Here is a 20503-nt window from a genome sequence, read left to right on the forward strand (position 1 = left end):
AAATTCCAACCACCGCACTTGGGCCCAACCATATTATTTGCATGTGCGAGAAAAAAATATTGTATGTAGACCTATAAAATGATTGTATGCATAAACTTTTAGTGATGTGGTATATTGCCTAGGCGGCCCCTCATACTTAAGTACTACTTAGGCTTAAGTACTACTTAAGGGTTTTTGGGAAACGCAACCCTGAGCAGTAAATCCATTCATGCATAAAACAGTAAAAGCAATCAACATCAAATAACAAATCTTGCTTGTTAGTACGACAAATAATTCAGGAATGTATACCTTGTGAACAGCAAAGACTCATTGGCGTAGAGCAGGTTTGGCTTGTAGCCGCTATTGAAGTGGTTGAGACGGTTGTCACAGCTCAGGTTTTTGGGCTTGTAGCAGTACCAGGGGTCTCCAGTGTGTGGGTCGGTGTAATTGCACAGTTCCATCTTCCCAGATCCAGTAGGAAGACACAGGGCACACTGAGTGGTCTCGGACTGGTCACCGGAGCGAAAAAGGCTGGAGAAATAGACCCGGTCTGGCTGTTGTTCTCTGAGGCGCTTCAGCACACTCACCCCCTCACTGGAGAGCAACAGCGTCACCTCCACCTGGGCTGACCCCGGCCACAACAGCGGCAGCTCCACCGCATACGTACCATTCAGTTGGTCCACCACCCGACCTGACGCGCCGGCGCCAAACTGCACCGAGCGGATCCTAGCCACCAGGAAATCCCCGCCATAACTCTTCGGCTGGCCCAAGAAGTCATGCATGTGGACAAGAACCTCTAGCTTGCCTCCCACCTGCCATGTGGTGGCCTGGCCAGAGACTTTGATTGGAGGTTGGATCACAAAGTAGCTGTGGGCCGGGTCACTGCTCTGCTTGACCGGCACCTCCAGCCTTGGGGGCCCAGGCCAGGTAATGGAGTCCAGGAGAGTGCGCTGCTCTTGGGCCTCATCAGGCGTGGGCTCCGGGCCCACGTCAGGGCAAGACTTCGGGCTGTGTAGCTCTGGAGGTAAGGTCTGGAGGTAAGGTCTTGAGGTGAGGATTGCAGGGGCTTTGATGATAGAGATGTTTCTAGGCTGAGGTGGATGGAGAGAGGACACTGGCTTGGAATTCCACCTCTGTGAAAGGAATGTACAGTATGAGAGTGGACAGAAGGGAATAACAGCAAACGGCATAGTGAGGGTAAAACACACAAGAGGACACAAGATTTGCTCTACATTTTGGAATGATACCATTTCATTAGTTCACTATTTGAAATTTGGATTAAGCATGCATGCATACATCTTCGTTCTCGAAGGAGAACATAGCTATCATCAAAGTGCTTCATGGGGTCTGCGCGGACCACTGCACTCGAGAAGATGAGATTAATTGGATTATGCTGCATATTGGGCAAGATTGCTGGCCGTGGTGCTGAAGTTCTGCCAAGCCCGAGAAATGTCTACTTGGTAAAAATTCTCGAGGCTGGCGGGAGAACGGGACGCCACTGGGAGCTCGGGCAGTATCTGTGCTCACAGATCCAAGTGAGGTCTGAGCAGACTAGTCTAGACACATTTTTCATATTTGTGAATGTTAGAAGCATTTTTTAGTAAAAGTTGGGAACCTATGTACTTAACATAATTTAAGTGTGCTGAATTCAACTAGACTGGTTCCCAAGCTGGATTTTGAGGTTTTGACAGTTAAATTTGAAAAACAAAATGGCTGCCAAAATACGCTATTTTTGACAGAGTATTTTTACCAAGTATTGCTGTACTTGGAAATAAATGCTCTTTTCTAACATTTTGTGTCCCAATAATGTTTCTTGATGAATGTATCTACTATAGAGGATTTTAAAAAGTATAAAATAGCTTCTAGAATGCTAATAATGCTAATATTGTAGGTGTAGGTGCCTAAACGTTTCAAATATTAAGCTTTTCTAATAAGATATTTAGCCTATGTGTGTTTATATGGTTAAGACAATTGATATAAGTATTTTAGAAATACTTAGCATAATTTGCAGTATTTAGTGTTTCCAAAATATCACTTAAAGTTGCTATTAGCTCTCTGAAAACTGTCCAGAAATCGCTAGATGACACCATGATATTACATATAACATAAGTTATTTTGTGTCATTTTGAAAAATGTTCAGACATATTTTACATATTTTATAAGATACTATTGCATACATTTGAGATAGTCTATACATGCTACTCAGCCTGATTGTTAGTGGCCAGACATCTCTTGAAGATGATGGAATTGGTAGCAAGGAAAAACTTGCTCAAAGTACAGTTCTGAATGAGGCTTAAGTCCTTGTTTATTGTGTCAGTGATGGCAAAAAATGGACTCCAAACGACCTAATACGACAATTCAACATGGCAGGTCATTGTTTGAGTTACAACCAGGTCCTCCAAGTCCAGATCCTCCTTAGCTGAGAGCACTGTAAAAACACTGAACCAAGAGAGTGGTGTCATTATTAAAACAAACATTGCGGCAGATAAATTCATCCACTACACATGTGATGACATCCTGGATGAAACACTTGATGGGAAGAATACTTCCCATGCAACACAAATGACAGCATGGCAGAGAGGCCAACCAATTGATGATTCTGTTAAAGATATGAGGTGTCCACTAGACATAGGCCCTACATTAAATGTGCCAAATGCCCTGATGGAACTACATGCTCTCAGGATTACTCCTAGGACATTCAAACCAACTTTTTCAGCACCCATTGCTGAATCATGCTTTGGAAAATCTGGAGAGGAGCATAAGTATGCTAAACAAGCAAAGGCCACGGACCTAGCTTTCTTCTTGCACTGTCAAAACTTAGACATGAAGACTTCTTAGTCAGTGTTCAATCAGTCACTGTCATCAAAGGAACAACAGACTGCTGCGTTGTATTTGCCAATAGTCCTACTATGCGCTACTGCACACGTTTTGCACACATTTTGATACTTTGAATACAAATGCATTGTCATATCTTCACATTTTGGACAGGAACATACAAGTTCCTAGTTTACAAGTGGGAAAATGTCACAGGCAATAAAAGAGCATCATTGCGATCACCGAGAGGTGGACACTCTTTTAACCTGAGATCACACATTGCAGATCAAACATATGGAATGTACAGTGTCCTCCATGGCAGCAAGAAACTTCACAATGACGGAACCTACTCACCGCAGATTAGAAACAATACGGAGTAAAAGTTCTTTACACACATTTGTGCGTACCCAGTTCCTTGGACTCACGTCTCCTGACTGAGGTCACGAGTACCCTGAACGACACGAGTTCCGAGAGCTTGACTAGTTCTAGCCTGCTCTGTCTTTTTGTTCTCTTGACTACGGTCGACTACTGGCAACGCATTTCAGTGGAGTCAGACTCTGACTCCCTGCTTCGATCTCCCGCCTAAGGTGGACGACTTTTTATCCCAACTCCCTGCCACCACAGAGAATCTCATACAGCAGGGACTGACCACCACCCTAGTGGCTGATGTGGCTTCCCCAGCTCGAGCAGCTGCCTCGGAGCCCCTTGGCCATCACCGCAGGCCATTGCAGTTGGCACAAAATTCATGGCGCGCTTGTAGACTCCAAAAGTCCTGTATAATACACCACGAGCGTCTTCGTCTGACGCCTCCCTTTTTCCCCTCCTGCAAGGAGGTGATATTTCTAAGGGTTTGTCCAACCTTAACCCACGGGGCTCAGGGGCCTCAGCTGAGAGCATAGGGGCTTCAGCCCCTCCTGCTACTTTCCCCTCTCCTGCAGGTTCGAGTCTGGCACCGGACCAGGAGGACATCCCCCAGCCCAGGGGCCACCTGGCCCTATGAGTCTGGCAAGGGAACATTTGAACCTAACCGGTTTTCTGGATAACGTTATCAGGACAATTCAAGGGGCCAGGGCCCAATCTACTGGGACACTGTATAACCTGAAGTGGTCTGTCTTCGAACGCTACTGTGACCAACGCAACAAGACAACTTCTCAGTGTTCAGTACCGATGGTGTTGTCCTTTCTACAAGACTTATTGGGGGGAGACAATGCTTTACCATTTAAAGCCGGGCATACACTGTGCGATATTTTCACTCGTGGGTCTTAAGCTTCTGCTCACACTGCACGAAGGAATTTCACTGTTTAAAAGTTCACAACTCACGACTTATGTCCTCACACTGCACGAGCCGACAGTCGGATGCGAGCGAAATGCTTCCACCGTACGACGCAACAGGCATGTTTCCCCGGTCTGCAGAGGAGGGAACATGCGCATCTGAGGTGGAGATGAGGTCGCACTCAACAGCGAATCACACGGCCCTATTCATTTGTGCACGAGAAGTGTCAAATCGGGTCGTAGCACTGTTTTAACTGTGCTATTAACGCACGTGCCACAATCAGAATTTCAAACCGTTTTGATTTTCTTGCGACCCTGCGATTACACGATCGTGAGGCGAAATCGCTTGTCGTTACCCCATGTACACTGCACGATGCAAGACTCACGATTGACCTGCGATTGAGCAAGAAATCGGCCCGACTCTCAAAAAGTCGTGCGAGTGCCAAATCGGGGCAAAATCAGGGCAAAAGTCGCACAGTGTAAGCCCAGCTTTAGTCTACTTTGCAGCGATTTCATTGTGCCATGTAGGATTCAGTTCCAACACTCTGAGTGCCCATCCACTAGATACTTACGCCCCGTGCTACGTCACCTGGGATATCTCTCTAGTACTGGAGGCTATGTGTGGGGCCCCTTTCGAGCACCTCCAAGAGGGGTCTCTCCAAACTGCTTTTGCACACCACCTTTCAGATCCGTGGAAGAGAGGGGACAACACAACTTGTGCCCTGTGCACGCTTTACGCATGTACATGAACAGGACTCACTCTTTTAGGAACACTGAGCAGCGGTTTGTGTGCTTCATCAAGCCCTCTACAGGGCTCACAGTTTTAAAATAGAGGTCTCCAAATGGTTGGTTCAAACCATTGCCCTGGCATATGAGTCCAAGGGTCGCCAACCCCCGGCTCAGATTAGGGCTCACTTTACCAGTGCGGTCTCTACATCTTGTCCTCTCTTCAAGGGTGCAGCAGTTTCAGACGTGTGCAGAGCGGCTGGTTGGGCCAACCCCACCACCTTTGTCCGGTTCTACCGGCTAGATGTGACCACATTGCCACAGGAACATAGGGTTCTGGGCACGACCACTGATTGTCTGTAGGGTGATAGGAACGCTATCCTTACAGGAGGCTCTTGGAGTTCTGCCTAGTTTGGACCAGCAATCGGGAGTGATTGTAACTCTCCCATAGATATGCGAACGATTCGACTGAAAGAGAACATTAGGACATGAATATGTCCCCGGTTCTCTGAAGGAGATGAGTGAGCCATCTCTCAAGACACCCTCGTTGCCGACAGCCGAAGAGAGGTTTGGCATCAAAGTGGCTTATTTTTGGTCTTGAGAAAGTGGACATCCCGCCCACGACGCAGTTGATTGGACCTTTGGCGTGATTGCAAAGGTCTTCAGCTAATCGTACAGCTGAGAGTGTGCTCCCATAGAGATGGCTCACTCATCTCCTTCAAAGAACCGGGGACATATTCATGTTCCAATATTTAGTTTTTTAGATAATACTATCTTCTTTCTCTCTCTTTTTCTTTCCAAATCTTATTGAATGACAATTGTGTATGATAATGTGCTTTACGGAGGCTATTGCTATTGAATGCCAGTTTACGAGGATATCACATTATAAAAAGGCATAATTACAGTATTTTTTATCTTTTTGCCATGACATTTTGCCTTTGTGTAAGTGTAGGAATACATCTTAAATGCAAATATGTGAGCATTGCACATTTATTTCCATGGAGAAGTGATACTTTCTAACGTATTCTGCCCAAAATCAAGAATTTCGGCGGCCATTTTGTTTTTTGCCCATTTCATGGTCAAAAACTCAAAATTCAGCTTGGGAACCAGGCTAGCTGAATTCAGGGTACTCTAATTGTCTTAGAAAACTAGGTTCCCAACTTTTACTAAAAAATGCTTCTAACACCCTTATAAAGGGCCTTTTTCCCAAGGCCGATGATGGTAAGAGAGCAATGGAGCAAGGTGAACGGTGAGGAAGTTAGGGCAGGACACCTGATCAATCAATTGAACATCGAATGGTAGTCGAGTGCAGTTATGGAAAAACACCACCCAACCCTAAAAAAATTCTAACAAAAGGTTTCTGAGCTGTTTTGTGTAGTATTAGGTGTCCTTAATAACATACTAAAAGTCTACTCAAGTCTGACTTCAGGAAAGGCCTCATTGTCAAGATGGCCGTCACCGGGCCCTTCAAATTACTGTAAAATGACTGTGTGACATAATATTACTGTGAAATGATCAGGAAAAGTGTTTTTATACATGTTTTGACCATGTAATATTCTAATTACAATATTACCTTGATAGATAAGTGGTTCTAAGTACAATTGGATGGTTTTTGTAGGATTTTTTTTACAGAAACATTACAACTGCAGGCTCTTAAAATAAGAGTGTGTATGACAAAACACCCTACTCCGAAACAGTATTTGAAACAAAACCTTTCTATTAGCTGTTTTGTGTACTATAGGGTGCCCTTAATAGCATACCAAAATCTGGGGTAGATTTCTCAAAGGCGAAGTAGCTAGTCGGTTAGCAACTTTGCAGAGTAGATACTATAAAAGTTGCTAACTCCTGTGTCTCGAACGTTAGCACACAAAGTAACTACTGCTTGGAGTAATGTGCACTCTGAAGTAGTGGTGACTTTGAAAGTGAGGCGCCTCCTATCCGTATCTCGACAATGAAGTTGAAGTACAGCTGGAGTAGATCCATTGAGTCCAGACATCACCTCTGCCACCCCAAGTAACACACAGCGCTAGTCTACTTCAGAGTGTGACTCCACCCATTAGCTAAACTTGTAGTACATATTTGACCACAAATGTGTCAATATCTTTTAATCCTGTGGTGCAAAAGCGATGAAAATCAATCGACATGCACACAAAGTGATGATACAGCTGCGAGAGTGTTCAGAACACAAATTCACGTCATGTCATTTGTTCGTGAAAAAAAAAACGTCATGTCCTTGGAATCTGATGAATCCCAGACTAATAATATACTTCTAGCTGTATACCGATTGAATTGCGTCTCATTTCGATGTGTAATTTGTGAGATATTTAGATAAGAAAGTATTGGTTACTCCTGGAAATGCACTGGCTTGCGTATCAAGTACTTAAATTTTTTTGGTGCGAATTTCATTTCATAGCCTAGGGGTATTTACGCTTGCCTATCAATGGGATGACGCGAGCCACGCGGGTTCGAAACCAGTGTGCAGCATGTTGACAACAACTCGTGAAATCGTGTTTTGGACCCTACAGTGTAACACATTTTCCCTTGGCTGCACGTGTGTGTTGGTAATGCACAACATAAATGATCTATTTCTGCCAGATATTTCCAAAATTGTGGCACTGCAACCATGTGGATTCGAACCGGCGTGGCTTCTGTTTTCTCATTGGGATGCAAGCGTGAATACCACTAGGCTATGTAATGAAATCCGCGCGAAAATTTTTTAGGAATATGACCCTTTAGCAGACGTTTTTCTAGGAGTAACCACAACTTTATTGTCCAAATATTTTACAAATTACACCTCGGAATGAAACGAAATCCAATCGGCATGCAGATAATACTGCATTATTGGTGCGGACGGTGTCTGATTGTAATGCCACGGCCGTGTTTTTTCACAAAGAAATTACAAGGTGTGTTGTGGAGGAAACAGCGGAGTCACGGTGTCGTGACATCCAATCAAATGTGCTGGTGGTGGTTGTACACTATTGCTTTCTACTTCACGCACTGAATTTAGGAGGAAACAGCTGAATCATGACTCAGCAATCATGCTTATCTCTTGTTGCTTCTTTGGTCACGCACTGCAATGCCAAGAAAGTAAGTAGCGGTGTGGACTTAGGAAAGTAGCCGCACTACTTTTGGCTTACTGTGGGAATAGTAAGGTTTCGAGAAATGCACGGATTTCGCCTTGAAGTAAGTAGATAACTACAAAGTACATCTGTAGTTCAAAGCTAACATTGCGGAAACGCACCCCTGAATATTACAAAGGTGTAATTTTCAAGATGGCGTCTAAAATGGGCATGAAGCTCATAAATTAGTTAACTGATTTGGCGACAGATTCCATGTGTTTCCTGTAGACCCTTAACGCACACCGTTCCACCAGTGCAACGCTGGAATAGTTACTGAAAACTTCACATCCATAGTACTGCTCCACGATGACAGTGCAAATGGCCTTTAGTAATACATTGTGACTTGGGTCATTGCCATTCTGATAACAGGTAATTCAACATCACGCATTTTTGGTGTTGGCAAACAAACAGCTTTTCACAAACTTGTCGATGGGGACTCTACCCTCAAGTCATGTGCCAATTTGTTTTTGATGACAAATCAAGACAGCACCACAATACAGGACCATGGGTCCAAGGCAATGGCAGTGCTGTTTGGAGGTAAGAGTATGGATGCACTTGCTTCTCTTCGTTACCACATCTTCAGCAGGAAGCTTGTTACCACTAAATCTGTTCTTACCCCAGAACGACTGCCCCCGACTGAATGTTCCACCAAATTCCACTCACTCAGAACTTACTTTCAGGTCATGACATGACTTGTAAAGGAAGGTGAGCTGAATCCAGTGAACTGGGGATGGAAACTTGTGGACAACCACTTCCTGCCAGCTATGACCACCAAGCCTGCTGCCCCTAATAGTGTCATGAAGATGATCCACTGTAACTGCACCAACCCAACGGTGCAGTTGTAAGGCATATGGACTACTGCTTGTGGACCATGTCAAGTTGGCAATTGCAATAAACCTCAGTGGGAGGAAGAATGTGATGACTAGCGCATCTTTTCAAGGTCATTGAAAGAAAAAAAGAAATAATAGGAATGAGCTGCAGAATATACATAAAAATGTCCAAAAACAAATGTCCAAAAAAAAGAAAAATAAGAAAAAACATTAAACAAACAAAAATAAAAAATGGAACAAACAACAACAACTGAAGAACACACACACAAGGGTTTGAGCGTACACATGGTGGCCCTGTTTTGACCAATTGTACAGCACCACACAGTCCTAATTAATTAGTTTTATATTAAATTGTACTCCTAATCACATACTTATCAAGCAAATGTACTAATTACAATATTACATGGTCAAAACATGTTTGAAACACCACTATTCTTTGTCATTTCAAGTTAATTCTCATGCCGCAGTCCTTGTAAGGGCCTGGCGGCAGCCATCTTGAAAATGAGGCCTTTCCTGAAGTTTGATTTTGGTAGACTTTGAGTATGTTTTTAAGTACATCTGATACAACTGGAAACCACTGAGAAACCTTTTGTTAGAATTTTTTTGGGGTCAACTCATATCTGCACTTGACTATGGGGAGGTGGTGGGTGCGAGTGAGAAAGCAAATTTCTGACTGGAGACAGGTGAGCAGAGAATAAATGCTGTGTAGTTAATTAAGGGACATTCCAAATTTCATTGCGCTGCAATTACACTGGATGACGGCTGAGAGGAGAATGAGATAAAGGTGGTTAAATAGGCGTGCCTATCTTTCGCACGGAATTCCCTATTCAGTAAGGTTAGCCGGCCGAAAAGTTCACAAACCAATCAGGATCGGCTGGCAGTGGTGGACAGTAACGAAGTAAATGTAATTCATTTAACGTGCACAGGGGTGAATGAAATTGTCATTCAGTGTAACGGATACCTTCTGCTGACTGTAACTGTAAAAACATTAGTCTTTTTATTTTATTTTTTTCCAGTGAATTCATGAAAGCTTAGGCTGTCATCCATTCACTTGAAACAATTTAAAAATCGTGTTTTTTTTCTACCGTTACAGTCAGCAGAAGGTATCCGTTACACTGAATGACAATTCCATTTTGCACGTTTTTGACCCACAGGCACAAGACCTTTTCATGAACAGAAGAAGTGTTCCAATTTAGTTTTATCATGTAGGCTATTGCCAATCACTGGCATCTAGCAAATAGAGACCATTACAAGTAGCCTAAGATGTTCCTATTTTTAAAGGTAACACATTAAATAATAATAATTAAAAATAATAATAATAATAATAATAATAGACCAAAACAATAATGATGACTAAAAATAAACATAGCCTACAGTACTTTATACTGTCCCAAATAAGTAGGCCTATACTGGACTGTAGGCCTACGGCTGGGGTATGGTAACAATTTTAATGGTTGTTGTTCTAATTGTCATACAATCAATTTAGCCTAATCATTCTCAATATTAACGGCCCTTCATGTGTTGTTTTGGGGATGTTATGGCCAGTATTAAATTTTAGAGAGGTAAAAGTGAACTTCATGCTATAACATCCATGGACCTACTCCAGTGTTTCTGACGCCTGTTATGGCCTAGTTCTAACATGTTGCTTTGGATATATGCAAATTAGAGGATATTTGAATAGATATGACCAACAACACTGAAATATTAAAATTGTACTAAAGGCTGCTTTTTTAAGTTTTTACTTTTACTTTCAAAACTTAAGTATTTTGGAAGGCGTATACGTTTGTACTTCTACTCAAGTAAAAAAGCAAGGTGAATACTTTTCATTTTACTTGAGTAATTTTCAAGGCACTTTCACTCAAGTACATAACTGAAGTACTTCGTCCACCACTGTCAGCAGGTGTGATATTCACAGATGTTACCTGGTCAAAAAGGTTAAACGCAGTGGAGAAGAAAAGAAAAAGAAGTAAAACGTGACAGTTGTTTCAGACAATAGGCTGTTCGCATGGAGGAGTCCAATTGCAACTGTATTGTCAAATCTGTGAGTGGTTGAACTAGCACGTCATTAAAAGTGACAACCCGTGGATTCTCCAATCACATCCAAGGATTTTTGATAATGTCAAACCTTCGTACGCCACTGTCAGATGAATTTGTGTTGAGCAAGGTGGAATCACATTCATCTGGCGAGAGCCAGGTTAATAATCAAACCATTTAAGCCTTATACTGCATGCACACTGCATTAGTATATACAGTAGGCGCCTAAAGCGGCATAGACCTGGACCGTATTAAGCCAATGTGGTGCTCCCGGGCACTACACCTCACTGGTTCTCCCTTTATGTCTTGTGGTGCCCCCTTACTGGTTAAAAATGGTTGGTGCCCCTGGGCACTCGGACACTGACCCTTATGGATAATCCGGCCATCCATATACCCTGCATCCAGGCTCTTGGGATTTGAGTTTTTTTATTCAAAATGCAGATATGTTGAGCTGAATGAACAAATTCTAATGCAAGATGAGGGTCCTAGCAACTTACATATTTCATGTTCTTTACGTGCTTTGGAGGCTTTTTGGAGATATTTAGATTTTTATAGGCTGAGTTCACATTTTCCCAAAGAGGACTTGGGCATTCAGCAGGCCTTTTTTTGCAGGTGCCTTAAGCTTAAATGGGTTAATAGGCTACTTATATGGCTACTTCAGCCATAATTCACGAATGCAACTCCAAAGTCTGTGACAACTGTTACTGCAGACGATGCATGGCCCTATCTCTCACCAGTGTTGCCAGATTGGGCTGGTTCCCGCCCAATTGGGCTGCTTAGGATGGCCGTGTGCGGGTAAAAATGGCATTTATCAGAAAAACCAGCCCACTTTTTGCTATAGAAATCAATAGAATTGGGTGGGGTTTTGTGCTTCTAGGCGGGTTTTGAACATTTTTTGGGCTGGAAATCATCAGCCTCATCTGGCAACCCTGTCTCTCACAGTGTTCAAACAAAAGATCCTGGTTGCAGATGGTGTTCTGGATCACAATAAAACTGTTGCACTGTTTACAAACGCACACTCTGTCCTGACCTCCAGAAAGTCAATGCTGCGCAGAAAGAAGACTCCTGTGAGGATGAGGAAGATTAAGACTGGTGAGAATCTGGATAGGGTTCCCCTCATGTTTCCTGTCCACGCCCCCCTTCTCTCCAGGCTGATGTCAGCCCCTCTGTTGTATCCTCAACACTGAGTGTTTTGGTGTGTTGGGAACCTGGGGTGTGTAAAACAGTACATGTTATAATGCTATATATAACATATATAATAATATAATATAATTATAATATTGTATAAGCCATGTTAAAAAGGAATATATATATATATATATATGTTTGGACAAAATAACTGAGACATCTGATTTTAGTGTGGGAAGTTTCATGGCTCAAGTGGATCAGCCTGTTGGCCAATCTTCATCAATTGCACATTGCACCAGTAAAGTGAAGTGTGAAGGTTCAATTAGCAGGGTAGGAGCACAGTTTTTTTTTAAAAATATTTTGCAATGCACACAACATCATGGGTAACATATCAGAGTTCAAAAAGGAGAAATGTTTGGTGCGCGTGTAACTGTTGCATCTTTGACCGAGACAGAGAGTCTTGATTATATCATATTATAACATATCATTGATGTGTAGCCTACATAATACCCAGTAGTCCTAACTGAATTGTGGATTAATGCACTGAACAACTTTGGGCCTAATAAAAGAGGAAAATCAAAAACAGGAAAACTTGTCTTGTGGAATATTTGAGTGGAATCCAGTGCCTAATACCTCCACCGGGAGTCAATTCCTTTTTTCAAGTTGGGGATAAAGAGGTCAACCAAACAAAAAGTCAAAACAAAACAACCTGGCACCCCTAGCTTCACTCCACTAATAAAACCGAACTTGTCTGACAGGAACTTCATATAGGCTATCCAGAAATACTGAAGGGGTGTAACTAAAAGATTACTATCTCCAGCAGTTCAGCAGACATAGGCTATACCTGCCTTCCGAGACTGTATGGAGGATTAACCAAGTTCTAGAATACAACATGAAATCGAGCAATCTGCGTTAGTTCTGGCAGACCACATAGTCAACGCGCCCTTTTGCCTATTGGCTGACGCCGACCCAACCCATACAACTCTCCACTAATCAGCTGCGCTTTGGTTAATCAGCTGCAGCTCGCAATTGGATGCTGACATATGCCGCGCTTTATTTAAACTACCGAATTTGTTTTCCTGTCATTGCTTTTTGCTGCTTGTTTTGCTCCCACCACCTCCCCTGCTCCACCAGACTAATCGTTGTCAAACAATGTCATGTTGTTGCTTGCTCTGTTCTAGGGGGTATTTTGCCTTTCCAGCTAAATGGAAGGCACACCACCTGAGGATGCTGCTGTTCCCTGTATTGGCTTCCATGGAGCTCATGGAGAAGCCGGGGAACTTCCTCCGAACAGAGCCATACCCCCAAACACAAATGTATGCATTCAGAAATGAAGCTTCTGAAATATCTCTGTTTCCTGTCTCATTTTTGACTAGAGTGGATCTGACAAAACTAAATTAACTGTATGAAAAGTTTGCATGGACAATCTGTCCCTGTGTCAAACAGCATGAGGGTGGTTGACGTTTAAGGGCGTAACGCAAAAAAAAAAAAAAGTTTTTCAAATTCCTGAAAAAAATGATGGATAAAAATTGGAAAAAAATTGAAAAAAATAAAGCACTTAGTGGTCTGTGGAATTTTACCTTATTTTTGCCATTTTTGGGAAAATGTGTCCTGCATCAACACATAGCATAGGCATGTCACACCGCAGGAAAATGGAGTCACACCACAGGGAATTCACTGCATTATGGCCATTTTAATCCTTTTGTATACATGACTGACATCTGAGCTCATGCTAACTTGATAATGATATTGTGTTTAATCTTAATATGTGTTTTCATTAATAAAAAAAACTTTTTTTTCCTCCTATAAGAGCAGTCACACCACAGGACACCATAAAATGAACCTAAGCATTGCGTGACAGAAAGATTGCAATATGAAGACATATTAAGAGGTTAAGAGTCACCTTAAACTTCCACAGCACTCTCCAATAACTGACGTACTGACTGGTTAGGAGCCAGTCTTTAAGACCCCTGTAGTTGGCCTTGCAGCTGCCCATTCACCAACATTGACATACATGTCACCCCACAGGACGCAATTTGTGTTACGAAATTGAACTTGTAGTTAATATTACTGTCTTGAGTTTTTTCCACATTCACATATCTTAATCTTAAGTTAAGATTTATGCAATCATGCCAAATGCTTCATACATTATTCAAAATGTTGTTGGTTAATTTATATATATATTATTATATATTGTTTCATTAATGTTACAGTCACACCGCAGGAAATTTGACATATAAACCTTTACATAAATCTTAACAAAAATGTCTCTTCTCATCTAAGACTAATATGAAACATAATGTACCACATCTTCTTTATTTGACATTTGTTTTTTAAAGGAAAATAACAGTTTTGTAGGTTTTTAACCAATGTTACGAAAAAACAAGACGTCACGTCTCCCACCCATGAACAGTTTATACATTTAATGATCACAGAATAATATGAGAAGGCTTACCTTTATTGACATATGGGATGTTGAAGAAATCCTATTGGTGAGAAGAACAGCTTACTCAGAGAGACAAAAAAATATATATATTCTGCATATAACTGTGTATGTGAAACTTAAGGTGAACTACGCCACTGATGTTGCTCTGTTAAACATCAACATACTTCTGAAATGTAGCCTGTTTGTTGCATAGTTGGCTCCTCCCAGTTCTCCAAATAACCCTACCTAGTCAAACACGATCGAGCAATCTAACCCCAACTGCACCAAGCTCCATATCCAGTGGAGATACGTAAATGAGGTCATAATACATCATAAAAGCTGTCAAGTTGGCAGGCTGACCAGCTCCGTATCCACAGCAGACAGGGGTGCCGTTCAGGGGGGTAAAGTGTGATTTGAGTCACCAGGGCCCGTGTATATGGGGCCCACACACAATGTCTGATGTATGATATATGGCTGGGGGGTCCATTGGAGCTGATTGTACATAGGGCCCGCAATTTGTTGCTACCCCCTTGAGAGGAGGTACTTGCACCTCAGTGAGTGGGCAGAGGTTGTGCACTTGTTTCCTCTGTCCTCTCTCTGCGTTGCAAGTACAGTATACAGTATGGATAGAGCTCTGTAGCTATACCAACTAGACTTTTAGGATGTGTTATTAATATATTTAATTCAGACAAGATCAACTAGATTGCATTCTCACAGAAAATGCTGGAAGCGGGCTTGCCTTTTGGGGCAGAGCTGAGCAGTTTTATTTTTGATATCTCTATACCTAAATTAAAAACAAACTACTATTGAGAAAACAAAGCTAAAAGAAATGTTGGAAAAATCCATCCACCCGGTCAGAAGTTATGGGCCAAACAATTCAGCCATCTTGGATTCAGCCATCTTGAAAGTGTTGTAGCGCTAGGGTTGCCACCTCACTCTGACAAAAATCCTGGACATTTTGACCATCAAATCGACCTTTTTTCTTAGCGGCGCACGGCCCTTCACACATCTACCCAATCGCCCTTGTATGCTGAAAATTACATTTTTGCCAGCCATTTATTAAGTTAATTGCCTAACAAAATATAACAGGTTTATTATTTTGACAATTTCCAATACTTTTTGGCTGTGGACAGGAGGGGGCAGTAAGTCCAGTGGGCACTGGTAAAGGGGGAATAAATACATTCTGTTTGCTTATGTGGAATACAAAATTAAATACTCAAATTTTCACTGTCTCTAAAAATACCTGAATATAATGATGTAGGGTGTGGTGTCAAACAGCTTCCTTAGAGTGGGATGTGTGTGCTTTGCTCATGCTTGCCTGTGCATCTGCTGCTTGCTGCTCCTGGCTAAACAAATAGGCTTCATAGGACATGTAATTGGTAGTCCTGTAACTGGGCACATTCAGGAGTAGGAATACCATTTTGATTTCATTTAATTCGTCCTGTGATGATTTTGTGACCAAAAAGCACGGAATTTCTTGGTTTGATGATGGTAGCTCTCTGATTGGACATAGGATTTGACATACTGTAGATTAAAAATAGGCTATATAAAAAACGTGGCATCGTCATCTAAGCCATTTTATCTGTGATAGGTTTTGAAATGCATTGATGTAAGCTGACAGACACCTTAATTTCCCTACCTTACTAGGCTATTAAAAGTAGGGTCTCCTCATATTAGTTCATGGGCTACAACTTCAGAAGCATTTTCGCTGGGCACAGGGAGCAGCTAGCAGAAAATCGATTGCGCATGTTTTTACTCACATATTTCTCTCTGGCATCACGTCGACCCTTTGCGTTTTTCCCCCTTTATTGGCCTGTCACGGTCATCGCCTCCTGTAGAACTATCGTCTTTCTACCCATTTCACGTTAAAACTTTTATGCTTTTGTAACCGGGGGTCCTAAAGGGTCTTGGCAAACTGTGTGTTTTAACGACTACGCCACTGGTGGCCTTTCACCACCAGATATACTTGTATAACAATGGTTCTTAGACCAGGTTTAGCACAAGAGGGTTTCCCACACACAGGTAAGTGAGTGAAATAGGCAGAGACGGAGGGTTCCAGTCACATCAAAAAAGGTCAATATTTATTGCAACATAAACAAACATAAAACAGAAATATGCTGCTGATCAACAATCCCCATATGGCACACAAGGGGTTAAGTCATGTGCTGCCACCATTGACAGTAAATAGATCTCAATGGCTGCCACCCAGATAAATGGTTCTATTCACTAACAATGCAACTCAATAATAGCAGAGCAGCCTCATAAGGGTTGGGTTCTCGTGACTATGCACTACTACACTCACACAAAGTACAGGCACTGCAAATAGGTGATCACCACAAACACTAAAGGTGCTCATTTACCACTACAAATGTTGATACACACCCTATGGAACTGCTGATTATAGAAAGATCAAAGAGGCCAAGTGAGACACCTGTTGGCAACCCACCATTACAGGTAATTTACTAAGGCTGGCAGTCACCTTTTCCTAGGCCAACAGGGAGGTGGAGCTGAACTACAGTAGCAGATATAAACTAAATCAAAAATAATAAACAAAAGAAATCCAAAATAACAGGCAATAGCTGTGTTCACAACCAGACATAAAATCAAGGTAGGCAAAGCAGCAGTAGCATCTCTGCTGAGACAAAATCACAGTTAGCTGCATGATCACAAATGTTTACAATTTAAAATAATCACGTATGCGTGCTCTTACAAAAGGTTATTCAGATCTTGCAACTACAACATCGAAGTTAGGAGCAACATACAAATTCAATCTTTTAGAATGTTTTCCCGCTGAGCACACATGAACAAAACATAAACATTTTGATTTACCTCCAGTCACCAAACTGGCACCTGACGTCTCAAGTGGTCACAAGGAATGCCTACTTCACATAACGAGACAGTTGCACAGATAGTTAGGCGCTAGCCACAAATAAGTCTGACATTGTAAACATGCACTTGTAGCCTTAACATACACATCACAGATAATGTAGGAAAACAAGTAGTTCATTACCATGTACAAGCCAAACACCACAACCAGCAGTCAGTGCTCTCAGTGTCCTTCCGGCCAAACCTTCAGTAGAAGTTCAGAATCTACTCGGAAGCGTTTGGCAAGCTGCAGAGGCAAACCTGTTTTTAAAACAGCTCATTAAGATTCACTACAGATAAACGGGTCCACAGTAGTGCACGAGTACAAATATAAAAACATACCTCAGGTTAAAAGCAGCGAGGACCGAGGCACAGGTGACAGCCAAACTTCTGCATACCCTCAGTGGCCTCAGGACTAAACCTTTAGTAGCCTAGCTGGGTCCAGTCCGGTCCGTGTATCATCCGATCATTCAATTATTCCATTCAATCTGGCAAACAGAAAACGAAATAACGACTCCATATTTTGTTTTCCTGTTTTTCCATGTGGCCAAAAAATGGGGAGGTAGGTTGATTTTCCTTTCCCCAACTCAAAACAGAACAAGTAATAAACGAGAAAACCAAAACGGAATAACAACTCTAATTTACGATTATTGGTCCCATTTCCCGCAGTGCTTTTCTATTGCTCGCCCAAGTAAGACACGATAGTGCACAAGTGGCTGCCAAACGCGCTGCTTTAAGCATTTCTCCGAGGCCTATAATCAGCCTGCTACTATAATCTGTCCAACTGGTAGCCCCTTATGACGGTGCCTGTGGGTGTGGGTGTGTGTGCGTGTGTGTGTGTGTGTGTGCGTGAGAGAGAGATAGATTTTATATGCAGTTTGTTAACTTTTCCTGTGGTTGTTGTTGTTTGTTGTTTACAGATCCCACCACTGATCATGGCGATGACCTTCAGATGTTGAGAGACATGGTGGCCACTCAGAAGGCTGAGATAACCAAGCTGACCGTACAACTACAAGCAAAGGATGTCCAGCTCCAACAACTTAGAGACAAACTCCATTCACACACTACTTTGGTGTTAAAACCATAGTCTGTGCATGAAAGTGATGTGGTAGGCTATTTCCAGTAGGCTACTGCGCTGGATTCGCCTATGAGCAGTTTAATACCTTGTATGAGTTCAACATTTCAAATAATCCAAGTACAGTGGCACACCAGACCTTCCTTTTTGTAGTCAGCTATTATTGATACATTTAAACAAGTATATGGCTACAAAAGATTCATTCAGATTCCACATCAGTTTACAGATTGTAAGCACAATATTTAATCAGTCAACATCAGTCCTGTGTGTATTATGTATTGATTATTAATATTTTGTCATTGTGTATTAAATACCATCCATCATCATGCATATTGTCATGACCTGTGTGTTTCCATTTTTTGCTTAAATGCTTTAACCCATTTCATGTCGTGGTGAATTACCTGATGACTTAAGCCACTTCCAAGAGGGTATGTGTGGTCTGCAACAACAGTGATGTCCACAGGAGGTTTGCAACAAATAGCTCAGGTGTTCCTGTCTGCCTTTGTAGGAGAGCCAGTTTGTCACCTGTCACATTGAAGTTCCAGGGGGGAGGGCAGTAGGCCTACAACAAAATTCTTTCTAACTTCCACTGTTTACAATGTAGCCAATGTATTTGTAGATTACTGGAAATATTTATTTATCTATTTAATTGACTTAAATGTAGGCTACTGGTTTCCTAGTGACCGTAAGAGATGCCTTATAGAAACACCTTTGCTTTTGCAGCAACCACAGATGACACAGGCACTGGTTTTATGTTGGTATCATTTGGTTTGTGCCATTGCTGTGTGAAGCTTGTGGAGGATTGGGGTTCCAAAAAGGGTTGCCTTTCACTTGCATGAGGTCAAATGTGTTGAACAAGCCAAGCCAACGATGTGGGAGCAATAGACTGGAGCGCTACAGGTGGGAATGTTTACATTTGGCATCTGTTACCATCACATGGATTTAATGCTACAAATATGATAATGTGGATTTAATGCAACGTGTTATAAGTGACTTACCCTGCTGTGGGCCTACATAAGCACTGCTGCTTTTGTTCTACAAAATTATGAGGTGTCTGCCTCTTACATTGGTACCTAGGCTTTACTATCTATCTCATCTGCCTGGCTACAAGCACAGCATATAATGTTGTGGATGTAGCCTTCATTAGCCTGTTGCAGACCTTTTTGTCAACTTTTATGTTATAATTTGCTGTTTCTCAACAAATTGCTTGTGATTTCTATGGGCAGAGCCGAAATTGACAGGGGTGAAAACCTATGGGCGTAATTTTAGGGGGGGACGGTGAGGACATGTCCATACCACTTTCCAGATAAACCTAGCTTGTCCCTACCATTCGTTCACAAAAATAATGCAAAAACAGCATATCCGGACCATTTGCGATTGAAATGTCCCCACCACTTTTCGAGCCAAACCTACACCTTAAACGTGCCGCATGCCATTCATTCTAATGCTGAGAACCTGGAATACGTGAAAGCTTGACTCATATAGCAACCGTTGCTAATGGGGAAGGAGTTTGCGGAAAGGTCAATTGTGCTTTGATGAGGGGGAAAAGGTTAGTTAATTCTTTCTGTTCATGTTATGAAATCATCAGTAACAATGATGACAATTAGGCCTATAGTAGGCCTAATAATAACTGAACAAAAAACCCTCACAATAATGTAGCTTATTATTATTATTATTATTGTCGTTATTAGTCTTTTTGTGGTTATTATTTTCATTAGGCCTATTGCATTTGTATAGCCTATAATAGCACAATTCACACAAAGACTGCTGCTCAACGTGCTTCACAGTTGGATCAAAAACAACGATAGGCCCTAACATTAAAAATATATATATATATGATACAATGAGTGGGCAGCCGTGGCCTAGTGGTTAGAGAGTTGGTCTTTCAGTCTAGGGGTTGCAGGTTCGAATCCCCCCTGACCTCTCCCTACATCTCCATCCATGGCTGAAGTGCCCTTGAGCAAGGCACCTAACCCGACATTGCTCCAGGGACTGTAACCAATACCCTGAAAAATAATACCTGTTTGAATAAATGAAGGTGTCAGCTAAGTGTAATATAATGTAATGTAATAACAATGACTCATTTGATTGGAGGCTGTAGCCTATAGCCTTGTCTACTCTCTCTCTTCTCTCTAAGGTCAGGGCTGGAAACTCTGGCGAGAAAGCAGAATCCAGTTCTCCTTGACGTCTCGGGTGACACGGTACATATGGTTCTCGAATGCAGCAAAAGCCCTCC

General features: G+C 42.1%; 1 protein-coding gene across 1 annotated transcript; it reads right to left on the reverse strand.

Annotated features, from left to right (window-relative positions):
- Nucleotides 1-257: 257 nt before the first annotated feature.
- Nucleotides 258-14390, reverse strand: LOC134444061 (NXPE family member 3-like). Its single transcript, XM_063193538.1, has 3 exons — nt 14358-14390; nt 11805-11982; nt 258-1112 (listed from the first exon to the last, which is right to left on the reverse strand). The coding sequence occupies exons 2-3, from the start codon at nt 11892-11894 to the stop codon at nt 258-260; spliced, it is 945 nt and encodes a 314-aa protein (XP_063049608.1). The 5' UTR covers nt 11895-11982; nt 14358-14390.
- Nucleotides 14391-20503: the final 6113 nt, after the last annotated feature.

Source organism: Engraulis encrasicolus, chromosome 3 (genome assembly GCF_034702125.1).
Source record: "Engraulis encrasicolus isolate BLACKSEA-1 chromosome 3, IST_EnEncr_1.0, whole genome shotgun sequence".
NCBI lineage: Eukaryota > Metazoa > Chordata > Actinopteri > Clupeiformes > Engraulidae > Engraulis > Engraulis encrasicolus.